Raw genomic sequence first — 26863 nt, 5'->3', positions numbered from 1 at the left:
GAATAGAGCATGCTGCGATTTTTCTTCAGCTCGCAGAATACGCAATTTGAATCCACGAGTGTGATCAAAAAAGTGAAAATGCATGCCTTTCAATGCCCATGTTTTACCGTGGATCGCCTGTACGGACGGCGATCACAGATCACGCAATCCAAATCTGCCTGTGTGAGTCCAGCCTTATATAGATATCAAGAAATATTATGTAGAAAAAGGAAAATGTATTTGTCCTTACGGCTTGTAAATGGATTGTCCACAATTTGAGATAAAATGGGTCTTTTTCCCCCAGAACCAGCGCCAGAACGAATGGTGTACATGGACAGTGTCTGGTCAGGTAAGCACTATTCACTTGAATTAGCTGCAATTCCTGACAAAGCCCATGGACAGATGTGGCGCTGTGCTGGGGAAAAAAGTGCATATGTTAATTACTAATCCTGGAAAACCTCTTTAACCCCTTACAGATGCAGCTTTTTTTCCCTTCGTTTTCATTTGTTGTTCTGTAAACGCTATCAAGAAAAGTAATTCTCACAAGACAATGATGAAAGGAATGGTAAACCTATGTCTTTATTGTGTGCATTGCCAACAGGATGGGAATAAAGTCCCTCACTCTTTGTCTCTGCTTGCTCTTCTAATTAAATCTATTACCTGCCTTCATGTGACATCGTCATTTCCTAAGCAAACATATCTAAGTAGTACCAGGATATTCTAAATAGTGATTTAAGAGCAAACAGACACATAAGGGTCACGCAGTAGATATGTATCCGCTGTGCCTCTAAACTGACTTGATTTAGGGATAGATCCAGTATTCATTCTTTAACCCCACCAGTCAGGATCTGAACTTTGCAGTGAGGACCCTCAGACCATTACCCTGGAAATAGTGTCATTTAAGAGGCAGCTGACGCACTTGATGTGGGTTTAACCCTTAGTGATGGAGCTTTTTTCCATTTTTGCTTTTTCCTACTCCCTTTTAAAAAATCGTAGTTCCTTTATTTATCCATCGACGTTGCTGTATAAGGGCTTGTTTTTTGCGGGACGAGTTGTATTTTTCAATGGCACTAATTATTGTACCATATAATTTACGGAAAAACGTTTAAAAAATTCTAAGCGGAGAGAAATGGAAAAAAACCCCACATTCCACCATCTTTCGGTGCGTCCTGGTTGTACGGCGCACAAACTGCAACAAAAACGAACTGATAAATTAATTCTATGGGTCAGTAGGATTACTACGATACCAAACTTATATAGTATTTTTTTTTGCTGTAGTACTTGTATTTTTTTTTAAGATATTTAATTTTTAAAAATTATTTTCTGTGTCCATTTTCTTCACACAATAACTTTTTTATTTTTTTGGCGACGTAGTTGTGTGGGGGCTCATTTTGTGCGGTATGTCCTGATGTTTCCGTTGGTACCATACAGTTGACTTTTTGATCGCCTTTTATTACATTTTTTCTCGGAGATAGGGTGACCAAAAAAGTGCATTTTGGGCGTTCTTTATTATTTTTTACCACATTCACCGTGCGGGGTAAATAATACATTACTTTGATAGATCGGACATTTACGGACGCAGCGATACCAAACACGTATTTTTGGTTTATTATTTTGATTTTTTTTTATTGCAAATATGGCAAAAGGTTTTTTTTTTAACTTTTATTACTTTTTTTTGAATAATAACTAAAACTTTATTGTTCTTTTTTTACACTTTCTTTCAGTCCCCAGGGGGGACACAACCAGCGATGCTTTGATCGCTCCTGCAGTATGACGTAATGCTATAGCATTACGTCATACTGCTTTTTCACAGGCAGTCTATCAAGCCACCCCACGGTGGTTGCCTTGATGAGCAGTCTGCTAAGGCAGCCCTGGGGCCTTTCAAAAGGCCCCCGGCTGCCATGACACCTGTACAGCTCCCCCGATCTCACCGCGGGGGGGCCGTACGGGACCCCCGAAGATGTTCGGGGGATTTAAATGCCGGTCAGAATTGACAGCGGCATTTAAAGGGTTAATAGCCGCGATCGGCCGAACGGCCGATTGCGGCTATTGCCCACAGGTTTCAGCTGTAATAAACAGCTGACACCCGCACTGTATGGAGGGAGATAGCGGCGCTATCTCCCTCCATACACGTCCTGCAACAGCAGGACGTAGAAAGTCTATATGACATCACTAAGGGGTTAAACAAATGTAAGTGAACAATAATCGTTCAGCCTAAATGCAAGCCCGCAACTGAACGGCGAATGCGAATCATACACTTCTCATTCGCCGTTCAGTTTCTGCAGGACTGCAAATCATCGTTGGCTCGTTCACTTGTCGATCTGTTAAAACACTTCCTATACAGTGTTTCACATAGAGGATGTTAACAATGAACAAGATGTGAACGATTCTCGTTAAACAAGTCAACAATAAATCTGCCTGTCTAAACAGGCTGCACAAGTGCGAACAAACTGGTGATGACATCACCAGCGTATTCACTCGTGCAAACAAGAATTGTGCAGTGTAAAAGGAGCACTAGTCAGGTTTTTCCCATAAAGCAGTACCAAATAACATACACAGAGATATAGTCGAGGAAGAGGCTTAGGTCAGGGCAGGAAGATAAATTGCGCAGGCGAGAAATAGGCTGAGGGTCATGGCAGACAGAAGATTGCATAGTCAGATAACAAGCCAAAGTCAGGAATGGAGACGTTGGGAAAGCTTGGTAGTTCAGATAAGGATCAAGTACCAAGAGACCAGAGAGAAACACATTTAAACCATCACACAGTGTGGAGACTAATTGCTCAGGCACCTGCCGGTATGTGAAGTAGCCCTAAATAGTCCAGAATCTGTCAGAATTAAGGCCCATTTAGACACAACGATTCTCACTCAGAAGTCGCTCAAAAGCCATCTTTTGAGTGATAATTGTTGTGTCTAAACGCGCGGCTGTCGTGCACTTTTCACTGATCGCTGACTTTTACCTTGCTAGAAGTCAGCGATAAGCCTTACCAGGGCTGAGTTCCCAGCGGGATATCGCTGATACTATTGTTTCAGCTGGTATCCCGCTCGAAGAACAAATCACAGGTATGCAGAAGACAAGCGGTCCAGCTGTCTTCTGCATACCCCGCTGGGAGTGCTCAGCTGTACACCAGCTGTGTGCTCCGAGAAGAGAACAGCTGTATACAGAAGATTGCGGTCCCACTTGTCTTCTGGATACAGCGTGAGGCTGCATTCAGACGAACGTATATCGCCTCGGTGTTGACGCCGAGTTAATATACGTTGTCCTCGTGTGCAGGGGGGGGGGAAAAGAAAAGCCAGGAACAGGCACTGAGCTCCCGCCCCCTCTCTGCCTCCTCTCCGCCCCTCTGCACTATATGCAATGGGGAGAGGCGGGCCAGGGGTGGGGCTAATTCTCGGAACTTAGCCACGCCCCTGGCCTGCCTCTCCCCATTGCAAATCGTGCAGAGGGGCGGAGAGGAGACAGAGAGGGGGCGGGAGCTCAGTTCCTGCTCCTGGCTCTTCCATCCTCCCCCCCTGCACACGAAGACAACGTATATCGGCTCGGCGTGAAAACCGAGCCGATATACGTTCATCTGAATGCAGCCCCCGCCTTCATTTACACACTAATAAGCTGTTAAGCTAATTAGCTACTTAACAGCTTATGCAAAGTGAACGCTCAAAACTGTCACTCAAATTGCCGTTTGAGCGAATTTTGAGCGAGCATCTTGCCATGTAAAGGCACACAACGATTATCGCTCAAAAGATGTCTCCTGAGTGACTTTTGAGCGAGAATCGTTGTGTCTAAATGGGCCTTTGGTTGGGGACTGGAAAACTAGCTCCTTAAGAGATGGGCTAGGTGCACGCTATGGGGACTAGGAAACTGGTAGGAGATATTGGGTCTGCTGCAAGGGACACAGTGCTGACCATGCCTGAGAACAGAAGGAGGTTGTGGGCGCTATCAGCCATTACATAGGTTAATAATAATATACCAAAACCGCTCAGAGAATCACATAAAAATTAGAGGACATGACAAAGTGAGTGATACATACAAACACAAGGGAGGGATTTATGGGGGGAAAATTAGTATAAAAAAGACTTTCAATTTACACCAGCTCACATAATGTTTTAAAGTGGGTGTGGCTTGTCAGGAGTGGGTGTAGCGACCTCTGCCAAAAAGTTTTAATTTATTTTCTACTCGAAAATAAGTCTACTCGAGGTCATGGCTGGTGTATATTTTTGCCTAGGGTACATGGACGGCTTAAGACGAACCTAATGTATGATGAGGTATGTGCCTCTTTATACATTAGGTGCATTTTACTCCAGCGGAAATTATATTAAGAGTGGCATATGAAACACCAGTTCATATAAAATCCACCCAAGATACCGTGTGGTCATATTAAGTTTCGATACTACACTTGGCGAACATATACATAGGGCCTTGTGGAAGTGGTAAATGCTTTTTTAACAGTATGGAAACGCATGGTACACTAAGTGGTGTGCCACAAATGGCTGCAGACAATGAAGGTCCTATGGGGCCTGGGAGCCAGGGCAGAGTATGGCCTCCCTTAAGTCCCATTACAGCTGGACACCACTCAGCTCTCTGCTGTGCAAAATCTGACACCTTCCCCAGTATCATACTTTCAGTATACTAAATACAGAAGATGGAGGGGTCAAGCTCTGCACACAGTCACGCAGTGTCCAGCTATAAAGTTTAGTTTAAAGATCTGCTGTTGACTGAAGGCTGGGGGAAAAGTAGAGGATTGGGAATCAGCACTACCTCTTTGAAGGACTTTAGAGGGGGCACTATTACTTGGGCATGGCCACTGAGAGGACAATCATACTTTGTGGGGTTATATAAAAGGCGCTAATACTTTCTGAGGCAACATATGGAACACGTTTAATTTGTGAGGCCACAGAGAGGGTCCTATTACTTTGTGGGGCCATACAAGGGGCACTAGTGCTATTGGGGGTACTGAAAGCGACAATATTGGAAGAGTAAGTAGAGATGAGTTGTGTTCATGAAGTCTTCAAGAAGTCTTCATGAAGGTCTTGACCCATATAGAAAAGAAAAACGAAAACAGACGACTCTAGTCAGAAAATACCTAATCTGGGTCACTAAATGTATCGCTGTGTAGAACTGGAACATACTGATTACATAATTTAGAGGTATTCTACCATACACAGGGTTGAGCTGCTGTGTCTGCACTCACTGTATTGTAAAAGCTGTCTTATAGGTATGCTGTTTCCCATAATATATATATACACACTTTTTTACGAGAGGCCATTCTGAATTTTGCTATGGGGCCTGTGAGTTCTATGTATGCCCTTGAGAAGATTATGCTACTTACTCTAGGGCTCTAGAAATATTAGTCTGATGAAGATGGCAGTAGGCTGCTGAAACCATACACATTAGGCCTCTTTTAAACAAACATATTTGCGCACATTGAATTTGCGCCCAATATGCAGTGAATAGAACTCATTGATTTCAATGGTTCGTTCACATTTACATATTTTGGACACATGACTAAAAACGTAGCTTGCTTCACTGTTGTGCGCATATGTACAGTAAGGAAACCAATAGAAGTCTATGGGAGGTATGCAAATGTGCATGCAATATGCAAGGAGATACGCGATATGCTGCACATTTCCACTGGAAAAAGGGGAAATGAGCTCACTAGACAAATTAGCCATTTAAACAGGGCCGTGGTTGTGTCCCGCACACGTGCAAAAAACATACCTTGTGAACAGTAAAAGTACAGTGGCGGAACCAAGAGACTTCAGATGTGAAACAATTCCTCTTCACGCATACAAACTCTTACCCGTGTTCCGGTGCCATGTATAATGTCCTCAGGTGTGTCATATATCTCCGTTTCCATTTGAACTGTTTGCTTCTTTTCATGTGAAACCTTCACCCGCAGAATACGGAAATGTGATCCACCAAGATCCAGTGCAATCAAGTCTCCCTTTTCTGTTTGACAAGACAAGAATTGTGTATATCGTTAGCTGATCATGCTTCCACTTTCTGAGATAGGAGGACAGCTTCCTATAATTACAGACATTTTCCTGCACACGGAGCACAGAGTAAACACTAGAACAGATGTCCCTTTGTCGGGCATGAGTGAATCCAGAACGGCACTTTAACTAAGCACTGGTTAATTCAAAGTGTACATAAAATGGTTAGTGCGCGGGTAATGTGCTGAAAGTTATCTCCTGTAAAGAACTATATAATTACGTTGTGCAAACAATAAACTCATCCTGATAGGTCAGCAGGGAACATACAAGATACGAAGCATAAAACATCAGATATTCATATAGATATAAGTAACAAATCATTTTGCACATTTTTTCCACCCAAGAGTATTTTCTTTTGGGGGTCATGACACTTCCTATCTTTATGGCTGGCATAAGATTGTATCTAGAAATCATAGGATTCTAAAATAAGTGTCCACCTGCCCGCTACCAAATTAATATCTGTTAAGGTTCCCCATTCGGGAAGCAGGAAAGAGGAATCCCCATGGCCAAATGGCTCCATCTCAGTATGAAACAGAACAGCACCAAATGGACCCTATTGACTATAATGGGGTCCATTTGGTTTTCACTCAGGCACCCAGCTTTTGGATGAAAGAAAAAGAGCTGCATGTATTTTGAGGCGGTTCTGTGGCGGAACCTCCGACCAGAGGTTCCAACACAAATATGAAACCGACCTTATATCATAATTATACCATAATTTGTATTGGATTGAGGGTGCGGGCAGACGAGCGCATAAATGGTGCGTTTTTGCGACCAAACGTATATACGTGACCATCTGAGGCAATGGTTTCGAATGTATTCGTTCACATGGGCGATTTTACGGCGCGTAAAAACGGCAATTTGAAAAAAAACGGAACATATGCGACCGAAATACGCGCCAACGCATATTCGATCGCCGAAAAGACCGTTTGCAAAGTAGGAACAAACGAAAATACGCTTTCTAGCTCTGGTCGTGATCGGTGAAAAACGATCGCTCGGGCAATTATACGTTGCGCTCGTGCGAACGTAAATACGCCTACGCTCGTCTGCCCGCACCCTGAATGACAGACACCTACCTATTTCATCTCCCTTATTTGCAAGGTCTGACATTGATTTGCAGGAATGCTGTTTTGCCATAAGTGGCGCTGTAGAGTCATTGCTCCATCTTCCTATTTGCAGAAATCTATGCCATGGTCCCCATTTTGTCCCAAAGACAGTTTTGGTACTCCCATATACATATTGGGCAACCCTGTTGATATTGATGGGTTTACCCAGTAATTCTAACATATTTGGCCGCCTTTAGGCTCGTGCATGCTTTGTGTTTTCTATGCTATAATAGTAGCCGTTACATTTAGCTTTCCTATACATTTTTTATACAGAAGATCAAAGCACTTCTGATTATCTTGTTCTGACTCTGAATTCTGACTATTTGCAGATACCAAGCAATGCCTATTAAATAATGTAGTCTCCAAATCATGATAGGAGCCGCTGTTGACTTCTCAGCAGACACACAATGCATTTACAGTATCCTTCATGAAGAGGAAGCACATTGCATTTTAGAACAAGTGCTGGTTTCCTGATTAATCTCTTTTCCTAATAACCCTGACAAATGACGGGACATTTATACACAAGGATCAACCGAAGACGATGGGGGTGGTGTCACTGGCCAGCTCCCTAATCCAAGAATCTTATCTAGACATCACAGAATGCATACGGCACCAGCCAACTTATTTCGATAGTCATTGAGAAAACTTTATGGTTAATAGTGTGAAAAGCATATTTTTAATGCATTTCACTACAGAAACATTAGCACAAAAATCATCTGAATATAGAAATGTTTAAGGTCCAAATTGCACAAAATGATGAAATAATATATAATAATATACATTTAGAAACCAGGAATAGAGTTTCTGAAGATATACAGCAATTTTATTTAACCCCTGAAGGACCAGGGTGTTTTAATGTTAAAGGACCTTTTAGGGATTTTAACCATGTGGTGGTTGTACAGCTCTATTTTTTTTTTCTTCAGTTGCCAAAATTATTTTTGCAACGTTTTTTCCCATTACATATAGAGCTATTTAAAAACAAAAAATGTTAATGATTTTTTTCTGTTTTTCAGTTCTATTAGGGGTAAAAAGCTAAGAAAAATTTGTTTATTTATTTAGAGTTTTTTATTTTTAAAATTAGTATATCTACACTGAAACTAAGTACAGGAATAGGCTCCTCATTTTGTTTCGGACATTTTGATTCATATTTGTATAGTCTCGAATAACGGCATATATGGCGACGGTTTATGTTAATGCCGACGGTGGGTCGTTTCCTTTTTTTTTATATATATTTTTTTTATATATAATTTATGTATTTTTTTACATCTATGTCCCCCATGACATGATATAAAACCTCTGGGGATCATTCACATTGTCTTTTTTTTTTATTTCCATAGGAGCCCCAGTTACAGGAAAAAACATCCCTCTACAAGGACAGTAGTCACTAAAGTTGCCTTCACACTGGCAAAAAAATTGGACAATTTTTGAGCGATGCGCAAGCACCAGAAAATGCAGAATTATGAAACTCATGATTTTCAATGACTTAATTCCCATTTGTGATGTTTTCTATCATGCGATGTTGGAAATCGCTGCCTGCCCTATCTTTCTGCGTTTTGCTTTTTTCCCCACCCATGTTTCTCTATGGAACCACCGATTGATCACATCATAACGCATGAACTTGCAATGTTGGTGTGATGCAACGCATTTTTAAAATTAGCAACACCTGTTGTCGTCTATTGCACGAGAAAATTGTGGGCAGTGGCGATGCAATGCGCAATGTTTTTTCAGGAAAATGCATCGCTGAGGCTCAGACATTGCAAGAACAAAATTGTGATATTGCTGCAATTTTCTCGGAGCAATATCTTGCTCGCCAGTGGAAAGGAGCCCTAATAGAGCTGATCTGGGTCTGCGAGGATGCTACAAAGAAGGGCAGCTAAACTAATACATGGAATGAAGCGACTGGAATACCCAGAGAGGCTATCAAATTGGGATTATTCACCCTGGAAAAAAGATGGCTAAGGGGTGATCAAACAACTATGTATAAATACATGAGGGGACAATGTAAGGACCATTTTAAATCCCCACCTGCTGAAGGCTCTTCATAGCAGTGCAGGAGAAGACTCGGCTGGACGCTCCTGAGCCCACGGCAGCTGCAGAGAGGTGAGTATATATTTTTCTTTATTTTTCACACATTTTAGGGATAATTTTCAGAGAAGGGCTTATATTTAAAGCCCTTCCCTGAAAATCACTGCAGGGCTTGCCGGCAGCCCATTGCTGTTAATGGAGCCAGCTGTAGTGACAGCTCCATTGAATTCAATAGGAGAACATTGTGGACATCTGCCACAGCTGTGACAGAAGATTTCTTCATCTTTGTGGGGAGACCCATTGTCACTGGACACAGCTGTGGCAGAGGATCGCAATGTTCTCTCTATGTCAATGGGGCCGCCTCTGCTACCGCCGGCTCCACTGACCACAGGTGAAACCCCTGGATGTGACAGCATCCAAGAGTTTCACATCCAAGGAATCCCCTGCTGCGGCTGTGACAGCTGCAGCAGGGGATAGCGGGCAGCGCACTTTTTAGAGCGGAAAAACGCGGCTAGGACCGTTTTTTCCTGCGTGCTACCCGATTCGGTCACGTGAATTTTTGAACGCATGCATTATGTGCACAAAAATTTGCGCATCAAAACGCCCGCGTGACTGAGCTCGTAAGGATTTAAGGAACAAAGCTGGACACAGGCACTTTGAGTCAAAAGTAGGTACTGACCGTCCAAACAAGGAACATTGGAAAGGTATTCATTTCATTAATATAGTGTAGTAACACTAAACAGAAATATAGCTCCTATACACTACAAGAGATGGTTGGGGGCTGCACAGATCTGCATTGTATATCAGAAACTTCAAGTTACAATGTGTATATCTCATATATACAAGCTTTATCACATAAGGAAAGCTATGCTAAAGAATGGGTCGCCGCAGTAGTTCTGCAAGTAAAATCCATGCACTAGTATGCAAATACAGATATGACCAGTTACAGGCTTATGCTAAAAGAATGCTTGCAAAAAGACTCAACTGCCTCAGAAATCCTACAGGACACCCAAAAGCAGGAGTATCACACTATGATTGTGGTTTATAAAGGCAGAAAAAGACTGATCTATTCTGGATTTTACTGTAACCCCTTAAGGACATGACTAGAGATGAGCGAGTATACTTCTTTCGAGTAATTACTCGATCGAGCACCGCGATTTTCGAGCACTTCCGTACTCGGGTGAAAAGATTCAGGGGGCGCTGGGGGGCGTGGCGGCGCGGGGGGTAGCAGCGGGGAACAGGGGGGAGCCCTCTCTCTCTCACTCCCCGCTGCAACCCTCCACTCACCCACGGCGCCCCCCGAATCTTTTCGGCCGAGTACGGAAGTACTCGAAAATCGCGGTGCTCGGGCGAAAAAGGGGCGTGGTCGAGTACGCTCGCTCATCTCTAGACATGACCGTTTTTTTGTCATTTTTGGTTTTTCCACTCCACTTTAAAAAAAATCCTCTTTTATTTATCAGCGGGAGTGCTGATCCTAGCTGTTGTAGGTGGGTGACAGATGTAAGAAACAGCCGGCACCTGCATTGTATGGAACGGGATCGGCTCCCACTCCATACAAACTCTGAATGTCCGTGACGTACATGTACGTCATGGAGCGTTATGGGGTTAAAGTGCACATGATCAAATCTATCCCATCCATGTTCTAGATGTCTTCTTTCATACCATGCTGAAAATAAACATAATATACAATATAATGTAGCCATGGTGTCCTGGTTTCTATAGACCAAATGCACACTAAAAGAATGTTCCCTTGGCAAACTTTATTAACCCTTTCCAATCCAATTTGTATCCTGGTTTTCCTAGGGGGCTTACTCTTTTTCTGCTGTTATACAACGGCGCTATATGCTGGCTAAAGCCAGTACTGCATGAGGTGACATGTTGGATAGGCTCCAACAGCAGAGAGGCTGGCAATATACAGTAAGGGAACCCCGACAGATGTCTTCCAACATTGGAGCTCTACAGCCTTAAATCATAATGTCTTTACAGGTCATACAGTGGATTGGAAAGGGTTAAGTTTACATCAGGCCACTTGCTGGAAAATGTAGACCCTTAATGGACATAAACAGAAGTCTAGCTATAGATGGTACAGAGGCAGCAGTCACTCACAGCCTTTGAGGGGCACAGAGGCCAATCTATCGCATAGGAAAACACTACTACTATAAATGGCACATGGTAACTAAGAGGCCCTGTGACAAATTTTGCAGTGGGGTCAATTAGCATTAAGCTAGCTACCCCCTCTGGCCACAAAAACATGGCGTGAGAGGTGCCCAATATGGCCACAAAAATGTTCCCATTGTGACAATGCACACTTGTTGGAAACATCATATTATACCACTAGTTGCACCCCTAAACACATCCAGCTGCATGGAAGTATTGAATAACATGGACATTCTACTGTATATAGATAACATAAAAGTACATAGGTCACCCATCACAAAGCAGGTTCACACCCATAACAAAGATGCTCAGGTTTCAGAGGCAGACCCATAATCTGAACTACTCTGTCCTTCTCATTTTGTTAGCGCCCAGTATTTTTAACCAGCTTGTAGCTCAGCTGTCATTGCCTCAAGGCTAAATATAGGCAACAAGAAACCAGAGACACACAACACCGGCCATTAATGTCAACTTTGAAATGTCACAGAGTAAATATCATCAAACTACTCAAACCACCCGAACAGGTAAAAAAAACTTGTACATGGGTTAGGTTTTAGATTAGTCTAACTACATAACAGAGTGTTGTCTGACTTGTTTTGGGAATGAGAGACTTTAAGAACTAGAATGTGGTCTCATTATTCATACAACTACTTACACTTATTGTAAAAAAAAATCCCTCCCCTAGAAGTTACCCGAATCAAATTAAACTTTGTGATTGTAGCGTTGATATAAGTAAGTAATTACAATATCAAAGCAAAACAGAAATTATTGTGGTCAAATAACCCCTTGAAGGGTGGCTCTATTACCGTGTTGTACCACCTCTAGCTTGTATACAAGATTTGATACGGGCGGGCATGGAGGCTCTAGTAACCGGTTGGGCCACCTCTAACTTGGATGCAAGATGTGATATGGGCGAGTATGGAGGCTCTAGTACCCTGTTGGTCCACGTCTAACTTGGATGCAAGATCTGATACAGGTGGGTATGGAGCCTCTAGCACCCTGTTGGACCGCCTCTAGCTTGTATGCAAGATGTGATACAGGCGGGTATGGAGGCATACAGATTCCGGATGGTATCTTGCAGCATATCGCTCCACATTTGCTGTAAATGAGCTTCTCGATCATGCAAACTCGTAGGCTATCAAAGTTGGTGTCCCAGACAGTCCCATACATGTTCTAGTGGTGATGCATATTGTGGCCGGGGGGCCAGTAGTGTGACAATGTTGTGGGGACATTCCTGTGAGCCCCTTTTGTGTGTGGCTGAGCATTATCCTGCTGGAAAATGCCTGTTGGATGCCCTGCCATGAGAGAAACACATGTGGCTGCAGGATGTCCTGAGCATATTGCTGAGCTGTCATTGTCTCTCGTACCGCTACTAGGGGTGACTGACTGCCGAATGCGGTGGCCTCACAGACCATCACACCAGCACTGGCAGCAGTGTGCTGCTTCACAGCAAATGCAGGATTGAGGCGCTCACCGCTAGGTCTCCAGACACGAACATGGCCGTCGTCAGTGCCCAAACTAAACCTGGATTAGATGCTAAGGAAAAGCCGCTTCCACTTTATAGCAGTCCAGTTTAGTTGTTCACAACACTGCAAATGGAGGTGACAGTGGGTAGGTGTCAGAGGCATGCACTGGGAGGCCAAATGTCCTTCAGACAAGCACCTAGGAATGGTTCTGACAGACACAGGACCTGTAATAATGATGCCATCTGTCTCTGGATGGCAGACAACAAAACAGTTGGAGCTACTCATGCTTGTTAGACAAGTGCATTCTGAGCCCTGACGCCTTGTGTGCCCTCATGCATCCACTAGTCCTAACACCTCCTAACAGTCTGGTTAGAAAGACCCCAGGCGGGCAATTCATCATTATGTTCATCCAGCTTCTCACATTCCAATAATGCTCCCCCTCTCAGACTCTGGTAACGAGGTAAAATCTATTCTCTGCGTGGTAGAGGCATCTATTGGTCAACAAGCTCTACGCAAGCGGAAGAAGAGGTCACTACACACAGGGAGCCTCTGAGAGCCTTTTGATAGGCCAAGGGTGGAACCACTTTTAGGGCCTCAGGTGGAAAGACTGTTCACCTAATAATGCCACAACCCTAATCATTTGCCTATTTGCCTGAGATGTAACTGCATGTTGAGCTTCGTAGCATTTAGACGTTCTAGCACTGGATCCTCAGCATCTGACAATCAGTCACCACATTCTCAGCATGTACTGTTATGTGTTAGAATTGACAAAGTTACTATATCTCCCGTAGAGAATAATCACGTATAGAAGATCATAGAATCACAGAAAGGTAGAGTTAGAAGGGACCTCTAGGGTCATTGGGTCCAAGCCTCGGCTCAATGGAGGATTACTAAATCATCCCAGACAGATGTCTGTCCAGCCTCTGTTTGAAGACTTCCATAGAAGGAGAACTCACCATCTCCCGTGGCAACCCTTTCCACTCATTAGTCATCCTGTCAAAAAGTTTTTTTTAATATCTAATCTGTGCCTCCTCACTTTCAGTTTCATCCCATTGCTTCTAGTCTTTCCTTGTGCAAATAAGAATAGGGCTGATCCTTCTGTACCGTGTCAGCTCTTCAGATATTTGTACACAGCTACTGAGTCTCCTCTCAGCCTTTTTTGGCAAGCTAAACATTCCCAGATCCTTTAACCATAAGACATGATTTGCAGACTGCTCACCATCCTGGTAACTCTTCTCTGAACTTGCTCCAGTTTGTCTATGTCTTTTTTAAATTGGAACCGGGAACTGGACACAGTATTCCAGATGAGGACTAACTAAGGAAGCATAGAAAGGGATAATTACTTCACGCGATCTAGACTCTATGCATTCCAACTTAATACATCCCAGAATTGTGTTTGCCTTTTTTCCTGCTTCATCCCATTGCTGACTCATGTTCAGTCTGTGATCTATTAGTATATCCAAGTCTTTTTGACAAGTTCTGCTTAGCCTAATTCCTTCCATTATATACATGCTTTCTTCATTTTTCTTGCCCAGACTTGCATCTCTCCTAGTTAAATACAATTCTGTTAGTCGCTGCTGACTATTAAAGCTTTTCTAGATGTTTTTGAATCCTCTCTCTTCTACAATGTTAGCCATCCCTCCTAGCTTTGTGTTGCCTGCAAATTTGATCAGTTTCCCCTCAATTCCCTCCTCCAGATCATTTTTAAAGATGTTGAACAACACTGGGCCTAGGACAGAGCCTTGTGGTACCCCACTTGACATATTCTTCCAATTGGATGCGCCGCCGTTTATGACCACTTTTTGAGTCTGATCACTCAGCCAGTTGTGAATCCACCTAATAGTTGCCTTGTCAATCCCATATTTGGTCATTTTTTCAATAAGGATGGTATGAGATACTTTGCCAAATGCTTCAATAAAGTCAAGATATGCTATATCTACTGCATTATCCTGATTAACTGTGGGTGATTCTGTCATAGAAGGAAATTAGATTAGTCTGATAGCCCCTTTGTCACTGTGCTTCCTACTGTATCTAATCCAGCTCAACTAATGAAAAGTTTTGCCCTGAAATTCATTTCTTATGATGGCTATTTGCTATACGAATTAAAGGAGAAATTTTTATCCAATTGTCTTTTGATTATTCAATTAATTTGTGAAGCACTGCGCCGAGCCACCTGTTTTTGGTTTTTAAACTCCTCTATATGCTAATGCTCCACCTAGGTGTTGTGTTCTCTGGACAGCAGCACCTCCAGATTTTCTGACACACTTCTAACCATTATGGCCCTTGTCTCCAGTTTTGGTCCATTTATATTCCATTTTTTGCTCCACACCCTTCTTTCTATTTCGCATCAACTTACTAAAGTGCCACTTTTCATGGTCTATGAACTTTAGAGTCAGACTAACATTCTGTTCCAAATGTTGAAATGCTTTGATACCCTTTCACAAGCTTGTAATCAAGTGGCCATTAAAAGCGTGATGTTTCTCCTCTGCAAAGTGACTAAAGGTCTCTGTATACTGCCGTTAGGCTCAGTTAACTACTTCAATTTCTCTGTTATGTTTCAGGAGCAGAGAAACGGAAACACAAACGGAATTAAACATTGATTTAAATTTTTTTTGTTTTCTTTCTAAAAGACAAGAATATTTCTGTTTATTTCCATTGGCTTTCGTTTTGTTTCATTTCCGTTTTTCAAATGGAACAAATAGCGCAGTCACTTTCTGATCACCTGAGCAGCACACTACAACCATCTCAAGAAGGAATTAGGCATAATAAAATGCTTGATGTTGAAGTAGAGGTAAATAGTCTATATAAATACCACCAAAATATGTCAATGCCCATGGGGTCCTGTGGCCAATCAGAAATGAAATCAAAAGCAATACTGTGAAACGATTCCTTGCAGGCCTTAGTATTCAGATTCATCATAGAATGTGAAATTTTCACCCATGAATTTGGTAAATTACAACCTTTATGAAAACAACAGGCAATTTTTTGCTTCTGGCATGCGTTTAGGTGACATGGCTCTAGGAGGAGCAGATCTTTTATGATAACCATAGATAAGGCAAGAATAAACTACAACATATTTTTCATGGGCACTATCTTGGACCTGGTCCTCCTGGAACCAATCTGGTTAATAATTTAATTTCACATGATATTACATTAGTGATGGAATGAGCTAGAAGACTGGAATCATGTCCAGGATTGGAAAGTTAAATATATTATGTAGCAGTTTCAGGCACTAGGGTGGAGCCTCAGGTGTAATAGTCGCAAGTCTGGAGAGTAGTAAGGGAAGAGTCAGGGGTCAGCAAAGGGAGATATCAGTTCGCAGTACAGATGGAGGGGGGGAGTAGCATAGTCAGAAGGGAAGCTTGGGGTCAGCAACGGGAGGTCTCGGTTGAATAGCAGAGGACCAGGCAGAAGTAGAGCTTGATCAAGGCTTGGAGCACAATAATCATGCGCTGGTGCAGTGGCAGGGTCAGGGTTAGACTTTTATAATGAGCCTAATCAGGAACAGAGATGGGGTCAGGACCAGGAGGCAGGAACTAGGTAACTGGGATTAGGGAACAAGCCTGAGAGTTATGCAAGGGAGCTGTTCACAGGACTCAGTAGTGGATGGCTCAGTAGTCACTGGAGATACTGACTGGAGTGCAAGAGGTCCCTGGTTCAATTCCTGACATATTACCTTGTGTTGTGAATCTGTGGGAACTTTGCAAGTGACCCCTTGGTCCCAGGACAAAATTTGTGTAGGAATTGATGAACAGGAAATGTTACTGGTGCTCTTCTCTTTGTGCATAGTGCCACAGATCTGTCTATTCCTGGAGCCCATCAGCAGTCTCCAAACATGGCCGCACTGTTTTTTAGACTACTCAGTTGCACTTTGCATCGGTAGTCTATGCTGCTATGATTGGCCAGCAAAATATTTGTCCAAGATCGGGAGGTCGCTTTAACAAGCAGATTTCACTGTAAAGTGGTTACCATTTTTCTGCACCACATAATAGTGTGCGACATGGGGAGGTCATTTAGTGAATGTAGTCTGTTGGGGATGCCACTTGTATCCATAAATATTGTAGCCTTGAGGGGTCCTGCACCCTTGCGGTTTTCTTGCACATTTTTTTTTCACTCGATTTGCTGTGTTAACGCGAAAGTCAGTAGGGCTTTCTAATGTTAAAAACGCATCACAATTTTCATCTGATGCATTTTTAACATTAGAAAGTCCTATTGAAAAATTGCGTGAAAAAAACACGCAAGAAAAACATTTAAAAAGATGAAATCATTTCTAATGTCAGAAAAGAATGGAACATTAAAAAGACAGATGTGAATCTACAATGTAACACTAAAGAGCTGTAGTCAGGCAACATGTACACTAATAGCACGAGTGCAATGCACCTTGTAAAGGAGATTAGCTACTATTTGAAAGGCCCCTGCTCTAGCTACTTAGGAGCAAAGGAGAAAGTGGGTCATTCCAGCCTGGATAAAGTCAGAGATTGCTGCTGTTCAACTACATACCGGTGAGTAACAGGAGGCAATTATACAGTCTAAACTACAGTTCCAGTAGTACATACAAAGCTGCCTACACATATTACAATATAAAAGCGTGCTACATTAGCTAAGTTCCAGCAAAAAAGCTTAAAGGAGTATTACTAAAATTGCTATTTATCACCTATTCACAAAAAAATTTGATAAATGTCTGACCACTAGCACTTACGAAAATGGGGTTCCCATTTCTCAGTGAGAATTCTCCTGCTGAATCATCATTTCCTACTTTCTAACCTATTACTCCTATGCAACAGTTTGGAGTGAATCAGCTGGCCTAACTGCTCACCCAACCTTGTTTAAGCAGGAATTCCTTATTGACTAGACTCCCTTTAAAGGGGTTGTCCAGTCACCGGACAACGGCGCTCCAATAGGACTATAGGGGTTAAAATAACAAACTGAAACATGCTTACCCCCTCTGCACCCTCCGGGATCCAGCGCTGCAGCCTTGCTGTGGTCCCTGTGATTGTTTTGCTAGGTGCCATCACAGGAACCTAGGTGACCACTGCAGTAGATCTGAGACTACAGAATAATCTCTCCTGGCATTGGTTCCATAGCAATCTTCTATCGGCAGTGATTGGCTGCAGCAATCACATGTTCTGGTCAGCAGCAACCAGGAAGTACAGAGCAGCTGTGAAGCAATTTTAAGTAGTGAGAAAACCCCTTTAAGGAAAGATATAGGGAGAGCTAGCATTATCCATGGGATCTCTCTGGTTATTTCTGTCCCATACCATCTTCTCCAGTCTTCACTGACAGTTGCGTCATTATGTTCTTGTTCTCATCACCTTTGTCACCATCACCTTCTGGCTCTGTCATCTAACAGTATGTGCCTGTTAATATATGTTTCATCTCTTAGGCCAGATTAACACGAATGTATCTGTGCTGCATATGACACGAGAAACATTTGCGCGCGCAATACGCAGTAAATGAAACCCATTGATTTCAATGGGTTCATTCACATAAGAGTATTTTGTGCGTATTTGTTTTGTGCAACATAATACACGGTATACTCGATTTGCACATATTCAACTAATTACAATAATTGCCCATTTCAATGAATGAGAGCGTGGTTCCTCGTTTTTTTGCGAATGCAAATTGCCTCATTTCCCCTAAACGCAACACTTTTTTCCGGTAAAATGGCGGGCAACTGAGCGGAAACTTATAATGGGGTCCATTCGATGCTGTTCAGTTCCGTCCTAAAACGGATCCATTTCGCCAGGGGATTCCCCTTTCCTGCTCCACAAACGGAGCAGGAAAGCAGAACCCCCGACACAGATGTGAAAGCAGCCTTGTGTTTTAGTGTTGAATTTTCTACCATGTCATTGTAACCTCAGAGTCATACAAGAGGAGATTTTCCCTTATAAATAATCTCAATGTGACAATACTTAAATAAAAAAATAATAATCTCCCATAAATCTGCTTAGTAAAATAATCTGAACGAAATCTGAGCTAAAGTTTGGAACAGCGGCTCTAATACGGTCCTAGGAAAACATCATAACCTCATGCAGCCTACCTGATCCATCAGGAATCGATCTCACAAAGGTTGGAAGCATCTTGACAATCGATGTTGGGTTTGTGTCCCTTGAGAGACCATCTGCCATCTCTTTTTTAAACCTGGACATAATGTCCAACAATGTCTCGTCTGAAAGTCGCATTGCGTACAGGTACTTATCAATCTGTAGAGAGAAGAAGACCTTAACCAAGTCAGCCAGGTTAGAATCAGTCAACACATGTTGTAATTAGTAATATGGTAGCTTGAAGAACATGAAAACTGTATATAAGGGACATTACATCATCATGCGGTCTGTCTGTGTGATATTGCCAAGGTTATGAGCAGCACTAAAGCGGTCCTGTCCCTGGAGACCATGCTCAGATGTAACAATAGCAAGGGTGTACGGGCAGATCGGATTCTGCATGTAGAAGCTTGCAGCAGAATCCAACCTTGCCCATGGCCAGGGACACTGCAGTTACCTCTCCGGGCCTTCTGCATGCTGTCCTGACATTAGTGGCAGTGTGGGGGGAGGTCACTTTACCTGTAAAAAAAAAACAAACCTAGATACTCACCTCCCACTGCACACTGTTCCCCATCTTCTGCTGACCGCTGCTTTGGACTCTGTTTATGTCAGGCTGCAGCTGTTACATAGGTTGTTTATACACGTAACCGCAGTAGCCAAAAAGAGGCTGGCAGGAGCGTTATCAGTGATGCCCCGTAAACCTACCTAGGAGCTTTTACATTAGAAACCCACATGACAGGTTTACGAGATGTCAGCAGGCCTGCTAGCCAGGTCACCACAGATGCTGTGGTGACAGACCGCTGAAACAGCAGTCTGGCGCCACGGTGAGTATAATGATTTTATATAGTTTGGGCATGGTGAGCTCAAAACTACATAAAATCAATAACTCAGAAAAGCCCCTTTAAAGATGAAAATAAGGTTCAGGAGGAAAGAACCAGGGAGCACAATCTGGAGTTAGTTGGTGGGGACATCAATAGTGATGTCAGGAGATTTTTTTTTTTACTGAAAGAGTAGTAGATGCTTAGAAGAAACTTTCAGCAGATGTGGTTAGAAAATTAACAATAAATTAATTCCAGCTTCCCGGATTAAGCAAAAAAAGGAAATAATATAAGGGCAGATTAGATAGTCTATGGGTTTTTTTTTCTGCTATCAATTTTCTATATTGCTAACCTTCCTTTAGGTGGGGTTCACACGAGGCGGAATGTCCATGCGAACCCTTGGCATTGATATTAAGTGGCATTTAAAGTAGCAACAAAATGGATGAGATTTTGGAAATCTCGTCCACGAGCTGCGGAAATTGACATGCAATGTGGAAATCAAATGTGTGGCATGTCAATTTTATTGCTGTTTCTGCTGTGGAATTCACCTCTTGTCAATGAGGGGGTGAATTCCGCACAGGAATATGCGATAAAACTCATTTCAAAACCCGCACCAAATGATGCTGGTTTGGAGGCAGGCTTTCAATGGCTGATCTGCAACGGAATGCCCACTGCGGACATTTCACTGCAAATTAGCCTCTGTGTTGACCCAGCGAGTCAGGACCTACTTATTTTATGACATAGGAGAAGGTCCTGAGCAGGAGGCTTCCATTAAGGTAAAAAGAAAACTTTGTAACAAAATTTCACATTTTCAAAACTGGAGTTTTCTTTTGACTACTTTTTATCCTCCAATACATGCAAAGTGAAAGTTCCTTTAACAGATGTCATCCATGGCATTAATAAAAAGGTAAGACCGGATTCACGCGAGCTTATGCGTATTCTTTCATGCATGAGTGCAGCGTATTTGCAGAACAATGTTGCTTTTTTGCACGTGCATCAGCATATTTTACTGTAATTTTTGCACACGCCAAAAAAAGCACCAATGCTCCCAGCCATTCAAATGGCTAATTAGTCTAATAAGTTCAGGATATGTTCATTTTGCTACGTTATTACACAGTATGTCACCCCACTGACTTCTATGGGGACCTTTGGTGAGCAAATGTACAGGAAAATAAGGCATGCTGCGGTTTGTTTTTGTGCGACTGAAATGGAAAAATATGCGCATGTGAGCGAACTCAGTGAAATTAATGGGTTCTGTTCACCGTGCAAATTTTGCGTGCATGAATATGCCCCAAAAAATATGGTCGTGTGAATCTGGCCTAAAAGAAGCATGAGACAAAGGAACACTCTGGATGAAACTGATCCACTAGTGCAGGGCCTGAGGGGACAAGGCATGACATAGGAATTCTCTCTTTTGCGTTGTGTGAATCCCGTGTCACGCACCGCCCCCCAGGCCCTGCACTACAGATAACGCGGTGTATCCCTTTTGTACAGAGTGTTTCTTTAAAAATGTCTCTTCTGGCAGCTAACTACTCTAGAAAAATAAGGATAAAATAGGAAATGGTTCTACAGGTATTTTGTGTGTTGTGTTTCCCGGCCGGGTCTGCGCACTCGCACAATCATTGCAACGTATCTACCAGTAGGATATTTCAAAGGTAATAGACATTTTACAGCGGTAACACGTGAGACTAAACATGTCTGATAACATCAAACCAGCAAGTAATGTCATGACCGAAATTCCTGCCTTACGTAGTGCATCCTTACAGTGCGGCTAAATACAGGTTAAGCTGTGGAGAAACTTTTTAAATATATATTAAAATTTCCGGACTCAGCTGACAGCGAAAGGAAGATGACGGCTGGGACTGAGGGCCGTTTCAGACAAACGTGATTTCTCCCTGTGATAATCTCGGCTGCATAATGGGACAAAACAAAATAACTGATATCAATGGAAATCAATTGCTTCATTTTCACAAGCTCTTTTCTCGGCCGTTAATACTAGGAAAGATCAGACTTGCATCTATCTTCCCTGCATATAGTGAATACATTGTGCTGGGAAGATCGGGCAGCACCTATCTTCCCGCAGTCTTTCCCAAACCATTACGGCCATCTGAAACCTCCCTGATTCTCGGTTACTTCATAGTATGAATGTGGTTCAGATTATTGAGGGAACCTGATTTCCAAATTTCAAAAGCCATAACTTTTTTATTTTTCCATCCACAGTGCCATATGTTGGCTTGTTTTTTGTATGGCGAACTGTAGTTTTTATTGGTACCATTTTTGGGTACATATAATGTATTGTAAAGCTTTTATAATTTTTTTGGAGGGCAGAAAGAGAAACCAAATTACTATGATATTAAAATTATAACTTTTGTTTTTTAGGTTTTTCCACCTTTGCACAATAAAAACTTTTTTTGTAACTATTTTTTTATATTGTTGCATTCAAAGTCAAGTCCCAGAACGTTTTTATTTTTCCATGGACGGAGCTCTATATGTGCTTGTTTTTTGCGTGATTAGCTGTAGTTTTTATCGGTACCATTTTGGGGTACAGAAATTCAGACTTGAAAAAAGATTTCTGCGTTTCAGTAAAAAAAACCTTCTAGCCTTTATTTATACAGTATTTACATGATACAAGTCAAATGCAAGACTGAGGACGCGTTTCGATTCTAAAGCGACTCTTGGTCACTGTTATGAATAAAGTTTTTTCACTGAAAAGCAGCAATCTTTTTTCAAGTCTGAATTTCTGCATACAATTGCCGTGAGGGACTGAGCTGCAACCAGGTGAAAACTGAGCCGACAGCCAGAGCAGGTGTAACACAGAAAGAGACAGTGAGCATTTTTCTTTTTATTGGCTATTCCTTTTGGGGTACATATGACTTTTTTGACCACTTTTATTCCGTTTTTTTGGGAGGCAAATTAAAAAAAAATGAGCTTTTTTTCAGATTTTTTTTGCCGTCCAGGATAAATAGTGTGTTCAATTTATCGTACAGGTCGTTATGGATACAATGATATCAAATAAGTGGGATTTTAATTATTTTTCACACAAACTGGGAAAAGCGTGCAAAATAGTTTTTTGTAATTATTTATTTCACTTTTTTTAAAAGCTTTTTTTGTGTCCCTGTAAGGGACTTGAACTATAAAAGTTCTGATCGCTTAGATAATGAATTGCAGTACTTCTGTACTACAATGCATTAGTGGCAGGCCCAGACACCAGTGTATGGCATCCAGTTGCCATGGCAACCCATTGGCTCGTTCTGTGGACCCTTTACATGCCACAAAATGTTCAAAATCTCCCTAAAGTTTACACTTATTACCATTATATCCTTCTTAATCATCAAGCTGAAGTCCAGTATCTTTTTGTCTCACCTGTGCCACCACAGCTTTCCAACCAGCTTCAGATATCTTCATTGTTATTTAAAATGAGAGTGCAAATACTAACATACACAGTAACACAGTGTGTTAGGCTGAAAAGAAGAAATATGTCCATGTAGTTCGGCCTATTCCCCCAATGTTGATCCAGAGGATCTCCCACAACATCCTATGGGCAGTTACTGATGAGTGTGTGTTCAAAACTGTACAAACTGTGTTGTCATTATGTAAGACGGTGGCGCATAGCCCATTATGTGTGTCACATCAGTGAGGCACACAAGCACCAAGCTCAGCACAGACGCAGAGTGATGTTCACAACCACTGCAGTTGAACATACAATGCACTGTAGAACAGTGCACACCTCACTATGCTGAACAGTAGCACCACTCCAGGGAGAAGAAAGCTTGGCTCTAACCTAGCAGGGGGGTGAAGGGTCCCTGCCAAAAGCAGAGTAATCGCCTCGATAGAGGCAGCCCCACAGTCTTCTTCCTGGGCCCTGATTGTCCCTATAGAGGCCCCTGGAGCAATGAACCGAACAGCAACATAATACAGGAATGAAAACAGAAAATGCAACTGAAAAGTAAACTGTAGTAACTTATCTGTAAGTTGCAGTAAACCCAGCACAGAGGAGCCCTGCTCTCCACTACTCCTCTATGGAGCTGAATAAGCAGCACTGAGCACAAGGAGGAGTGAGAATAAAAAAAACTACTCCACATCTGAAGAGCACAGCAATTAGAGAAGCACACCTCTAACCTTCTCCCAGGCATGACTAATCCAGCATGCATCATGCAGCAAAGAGAGAGCACCAGCAGTCTCTGCAAATGGAGCATTAACCCTTGTCCTGCATAACAAAGTGACAGGTCTTGGCCTGCGTCAAGGCCACCATGCCACAACGCTTTCACGACCTACAAGCCGTGACAATGTGTGATTTGCTTGTACTGTCACTTTAAATGCTGTTTATTAGAAGTGTTCTCATAGCATCATAGAGTTGGAAAGGACCTCCAAAGTCATTTGGTCCAACCCCCTGCTCAATGCAAGATTCACTAAATCATCCCAGACAGATGTCTGTCCAGCCTTTGTTTGAAAACTTCCATTGAAGAACTCACCACCTCCCATGGCAACCTGTTCCACTCATTGATCACCCTCACTGACAGAAAGTATTGTCTAGTATCTAATTTGTACTCCTCCCTTTAAGTGTCTTTCCATTGCTTCTAGTCTTCCCTGTTCTGTTTTAAGACTGTACCCTCTGGGTGCTGGGTGGTCAACCCATGTCTGGTGCAATGCGCCAAAAGTTCCCTATTACTCTGATAACCAGGGTGTGGTATAAATTGTAGGAAAGAGCCCACCCCCGAAGAGAGTGAGCCAGTCTTGAGATAGTGTGAGTTTACTGAGTGTGCCAAGCCCAATGCCTCTTTTAGACAAACTGATTCTCATTTGAACGCGCAACTGATATCAGCACTTACTCGTCTGCACTTGTGCAGCCTGTTTAGGCTCTTCGTTGTTTCTCTTCATTGAGAAACATTCACTTCTCATTCAGTGTTTTACATTGAGCTGGGAGTGCTTGAACGCAACAAGAAGTGAATGAAAGGCTGAGATTGAACGATGAAAAAAAGCGCACAACAACTCACGTTTAAACAAAATGATTATTCTACACTTTCAGTCATTTTGACGATTTTTTTCAACGATAAACGTGAAGTCTAAACGGGCATTTAGGCCTAGCAACAAGTGAGGCGGGGACTATTAACTGAGCTCCCCTGATTGCGCCACCCCAGCTCCCAAGTACTGCAGAGTCTGCAATAAAGTTCATTAAAGTTGCCGATGAATGTGGGATCGGTTGCTTCTCACATTGATGAGGACTGGAGGAAAACCGGTTGATTTCAATGGTTTCGCTTTTACTAGCGGGATTCTTGCATGTTAATACTACGAGCAAGAAAAGATAGGACTTTCCCTACCTTTCTCACACGTAGCTTTTCTATGTGTAAGAAAAATAGGGCAGGACCTATCTTCCTGCTTTTTGCTTCAAACTCACGCACACTAGCACAGAGTTTGAATAGTCAAAAAAAGCAAAAACACTGGTTCATTCGCTAATGTGGCAAGTGTATTAGCCCATGCACTCGAACAGATAATGAGGAGCACAGCTAGCTGGGCAACCCTGGTTCCATATGTCCCCAGGCATAGTGTGCGGTCACACAACTCTCCGTACATTTGGCTCATCATGGACGCATATAACCGGTGCTGTTCTCTGAATTTTATTACAAAGTTGTCTTTGATGTCCATATTCATACAAATTTGGCCCTCGGAGCAGATAATGATGAGTATAGTGTGCGGTCACACAACTCCGTGCATTTGGCTCATCATGGACGCATATAACCAGTGCTGTTCTCTGAATTTTATTACAAACTACTATAGCTGCTTGTCTTTTTATGTTGTAATAACATTATCACCGTATAATCTAATCAGACTCTAAAATTGAATTGAAGCTATTTGTATATTTCTTAATGCTGTTCAACACAAACAGCGACACCAGATATTATATTACTACTGTCTGTGCCAGTATAGTGTCTACTTTATAGTGGTACCAAATCAGATATTGTTATACATACAAATTGACTAAAAAAATTCAAAAACACTTGGATAAAACTGTAATATGAAACTTCTTAGATTTTTAAGTGTCAATAAAGAAATTCCAGTGCATCACACAAAAGGCCTCATGCCCACGGCACAGCCGTTTTCGGTCTGCGGAATCTCGCAGTGGAATCAGACTCGGCGCCCCCCAGAAACCCTATACTCACCCGTCCAGATCCGTCGCAAGTGTTTTGGCCGGTGAGCCAGCGCACATGCGCAGTGCAGGATGTGCTGGCGCTGGGCTATGACGCAATGCGGAAGTGCTCACTGCGGACGTATCGCAAGATGGACGGCTTCCATTGACTGCAATGGAAGTCGGTCGTATGATTTTTCGCACAGAATAGAACATGCTGCGATTCTTTCCCGCGAGGGGAAAATCGCAGTTGATTTCCGCTTGTGGGCAGGAAAGAATCTTTTAACCTAGCTTGTCTATGAATGAACATTGCTGCAGAATTCGCAGCGGGCATTTGGCTGCAAATTCCGCAGCGAAAATCCGTCTGTGGGCATTCGACCAGAATTTGCATCCACTTACTATATAATCTGGGAAATGCATAACAAGCAAGGGCCGTAACATAGGCCTGTAGGGCTGTGAGTGGACGCCCACATGACAGGGTTAACAGGGAAATGGGAAAGAAAGGGTTAGCAGTAAGCGAAGAAGAAGTTAAGAGAGGGATAGGAGTAGTAACAAAAGTGAATTGGAGACATCAGAGGAGAAGAAGACAGAAGCAGGAAAACAAGGAAGTCCCACCCTCTCACCCTATGAATGGCTCATTAAATGGGGATAAAATGGTTAATGGTAAATGCTGAAGAATGGGGTGGAATGGTTGTTGGGAAGTTATTAACATTGTCATGGCAGCGGTGGGTGGCGGGTATTTGGTGTTGGTTATAAAATTGGTTGGGGGGGAGGCAGGGTTTGGATAGCCACCTTCCCTCCTTTAATTGACTGGTGTGTGTTGGTGTCTGATGCTTCTTGGCTCTGACAGGGGGAGGCTTTGAAGAGATGGTGGATTTTTTTAGACTTGTAAAGGCTAGTGGTGTCTCCAAGTCAGTTGGAGTGCGCCTGAAGGCACTTAGGATATTCCCCTTTTAAATGGTGAGGTGGCAGATTTTGGGGTTCCAAGGACCTCCCCTCTTTTGGTGGATGATGAATATTAATTACCGTATTTTTCACCCTATAAGATGCAATTTTCTTCCCCCCAAAGTGGGGTGAAAAAGTCAGTGTGTCTTATAGAGCGAACGTGCTGAAATTCTAGCTGGCCATCGCGATCTTAACACGAGCAAGCAAACACAAAATCATT

General features: G+C 42.6%; 1 protein-coding gene across 1 annotated transcript in view; it reads right to left on the bottom strand.

Annotated features, from left to right (window-relative positions):
* LOC136625990 (hexokinase-1) overlaps nucleotides 1-26863 on the bottom strand; it is an 80129-nt gene that overhangs the window by 34672 nt on the left and 18594 nt on the right. Inside the window, exons 2-3 of the mRNA XM_066600650.1 lie at nucleotides 18756-18918; nucleotides 5775-5923 (exon numbers count right to left, since the gene is read on the bottom strand). Of these exons, the coding sequence (XP_066456747.1) occupies nucleotides 5775-5923; nucleotides 18756-18918 (312 nt within the window). The remainder of the gene's footprint in view (nucleotides 1-5774; nucleotides 5924-18755; nucleotides 18919-26863) is intronic.

The sequence above is a fragment of the Eleutherodactylus coqui genome, chromosome 4 (assembly GCF_035609145.1).
Source record: "Eleutherodactylus coqui strain aEleCoq1 chromosome 4, aEleCoq1.hap1, whole genome shotgun sequence".
Taxonomy (NCBI): Eukaryota; Metazoa; Chordata; class Amphibia; order Anura; family Eleutherodactylidae; genus Eleutherodactylus; species Eleutherodactylus coqui.
The sequence above is the reverse complement of the archived record's forward strand: the minus strand, read 5'-3'. Positions and strand labels throughout refer to the sequence as shown.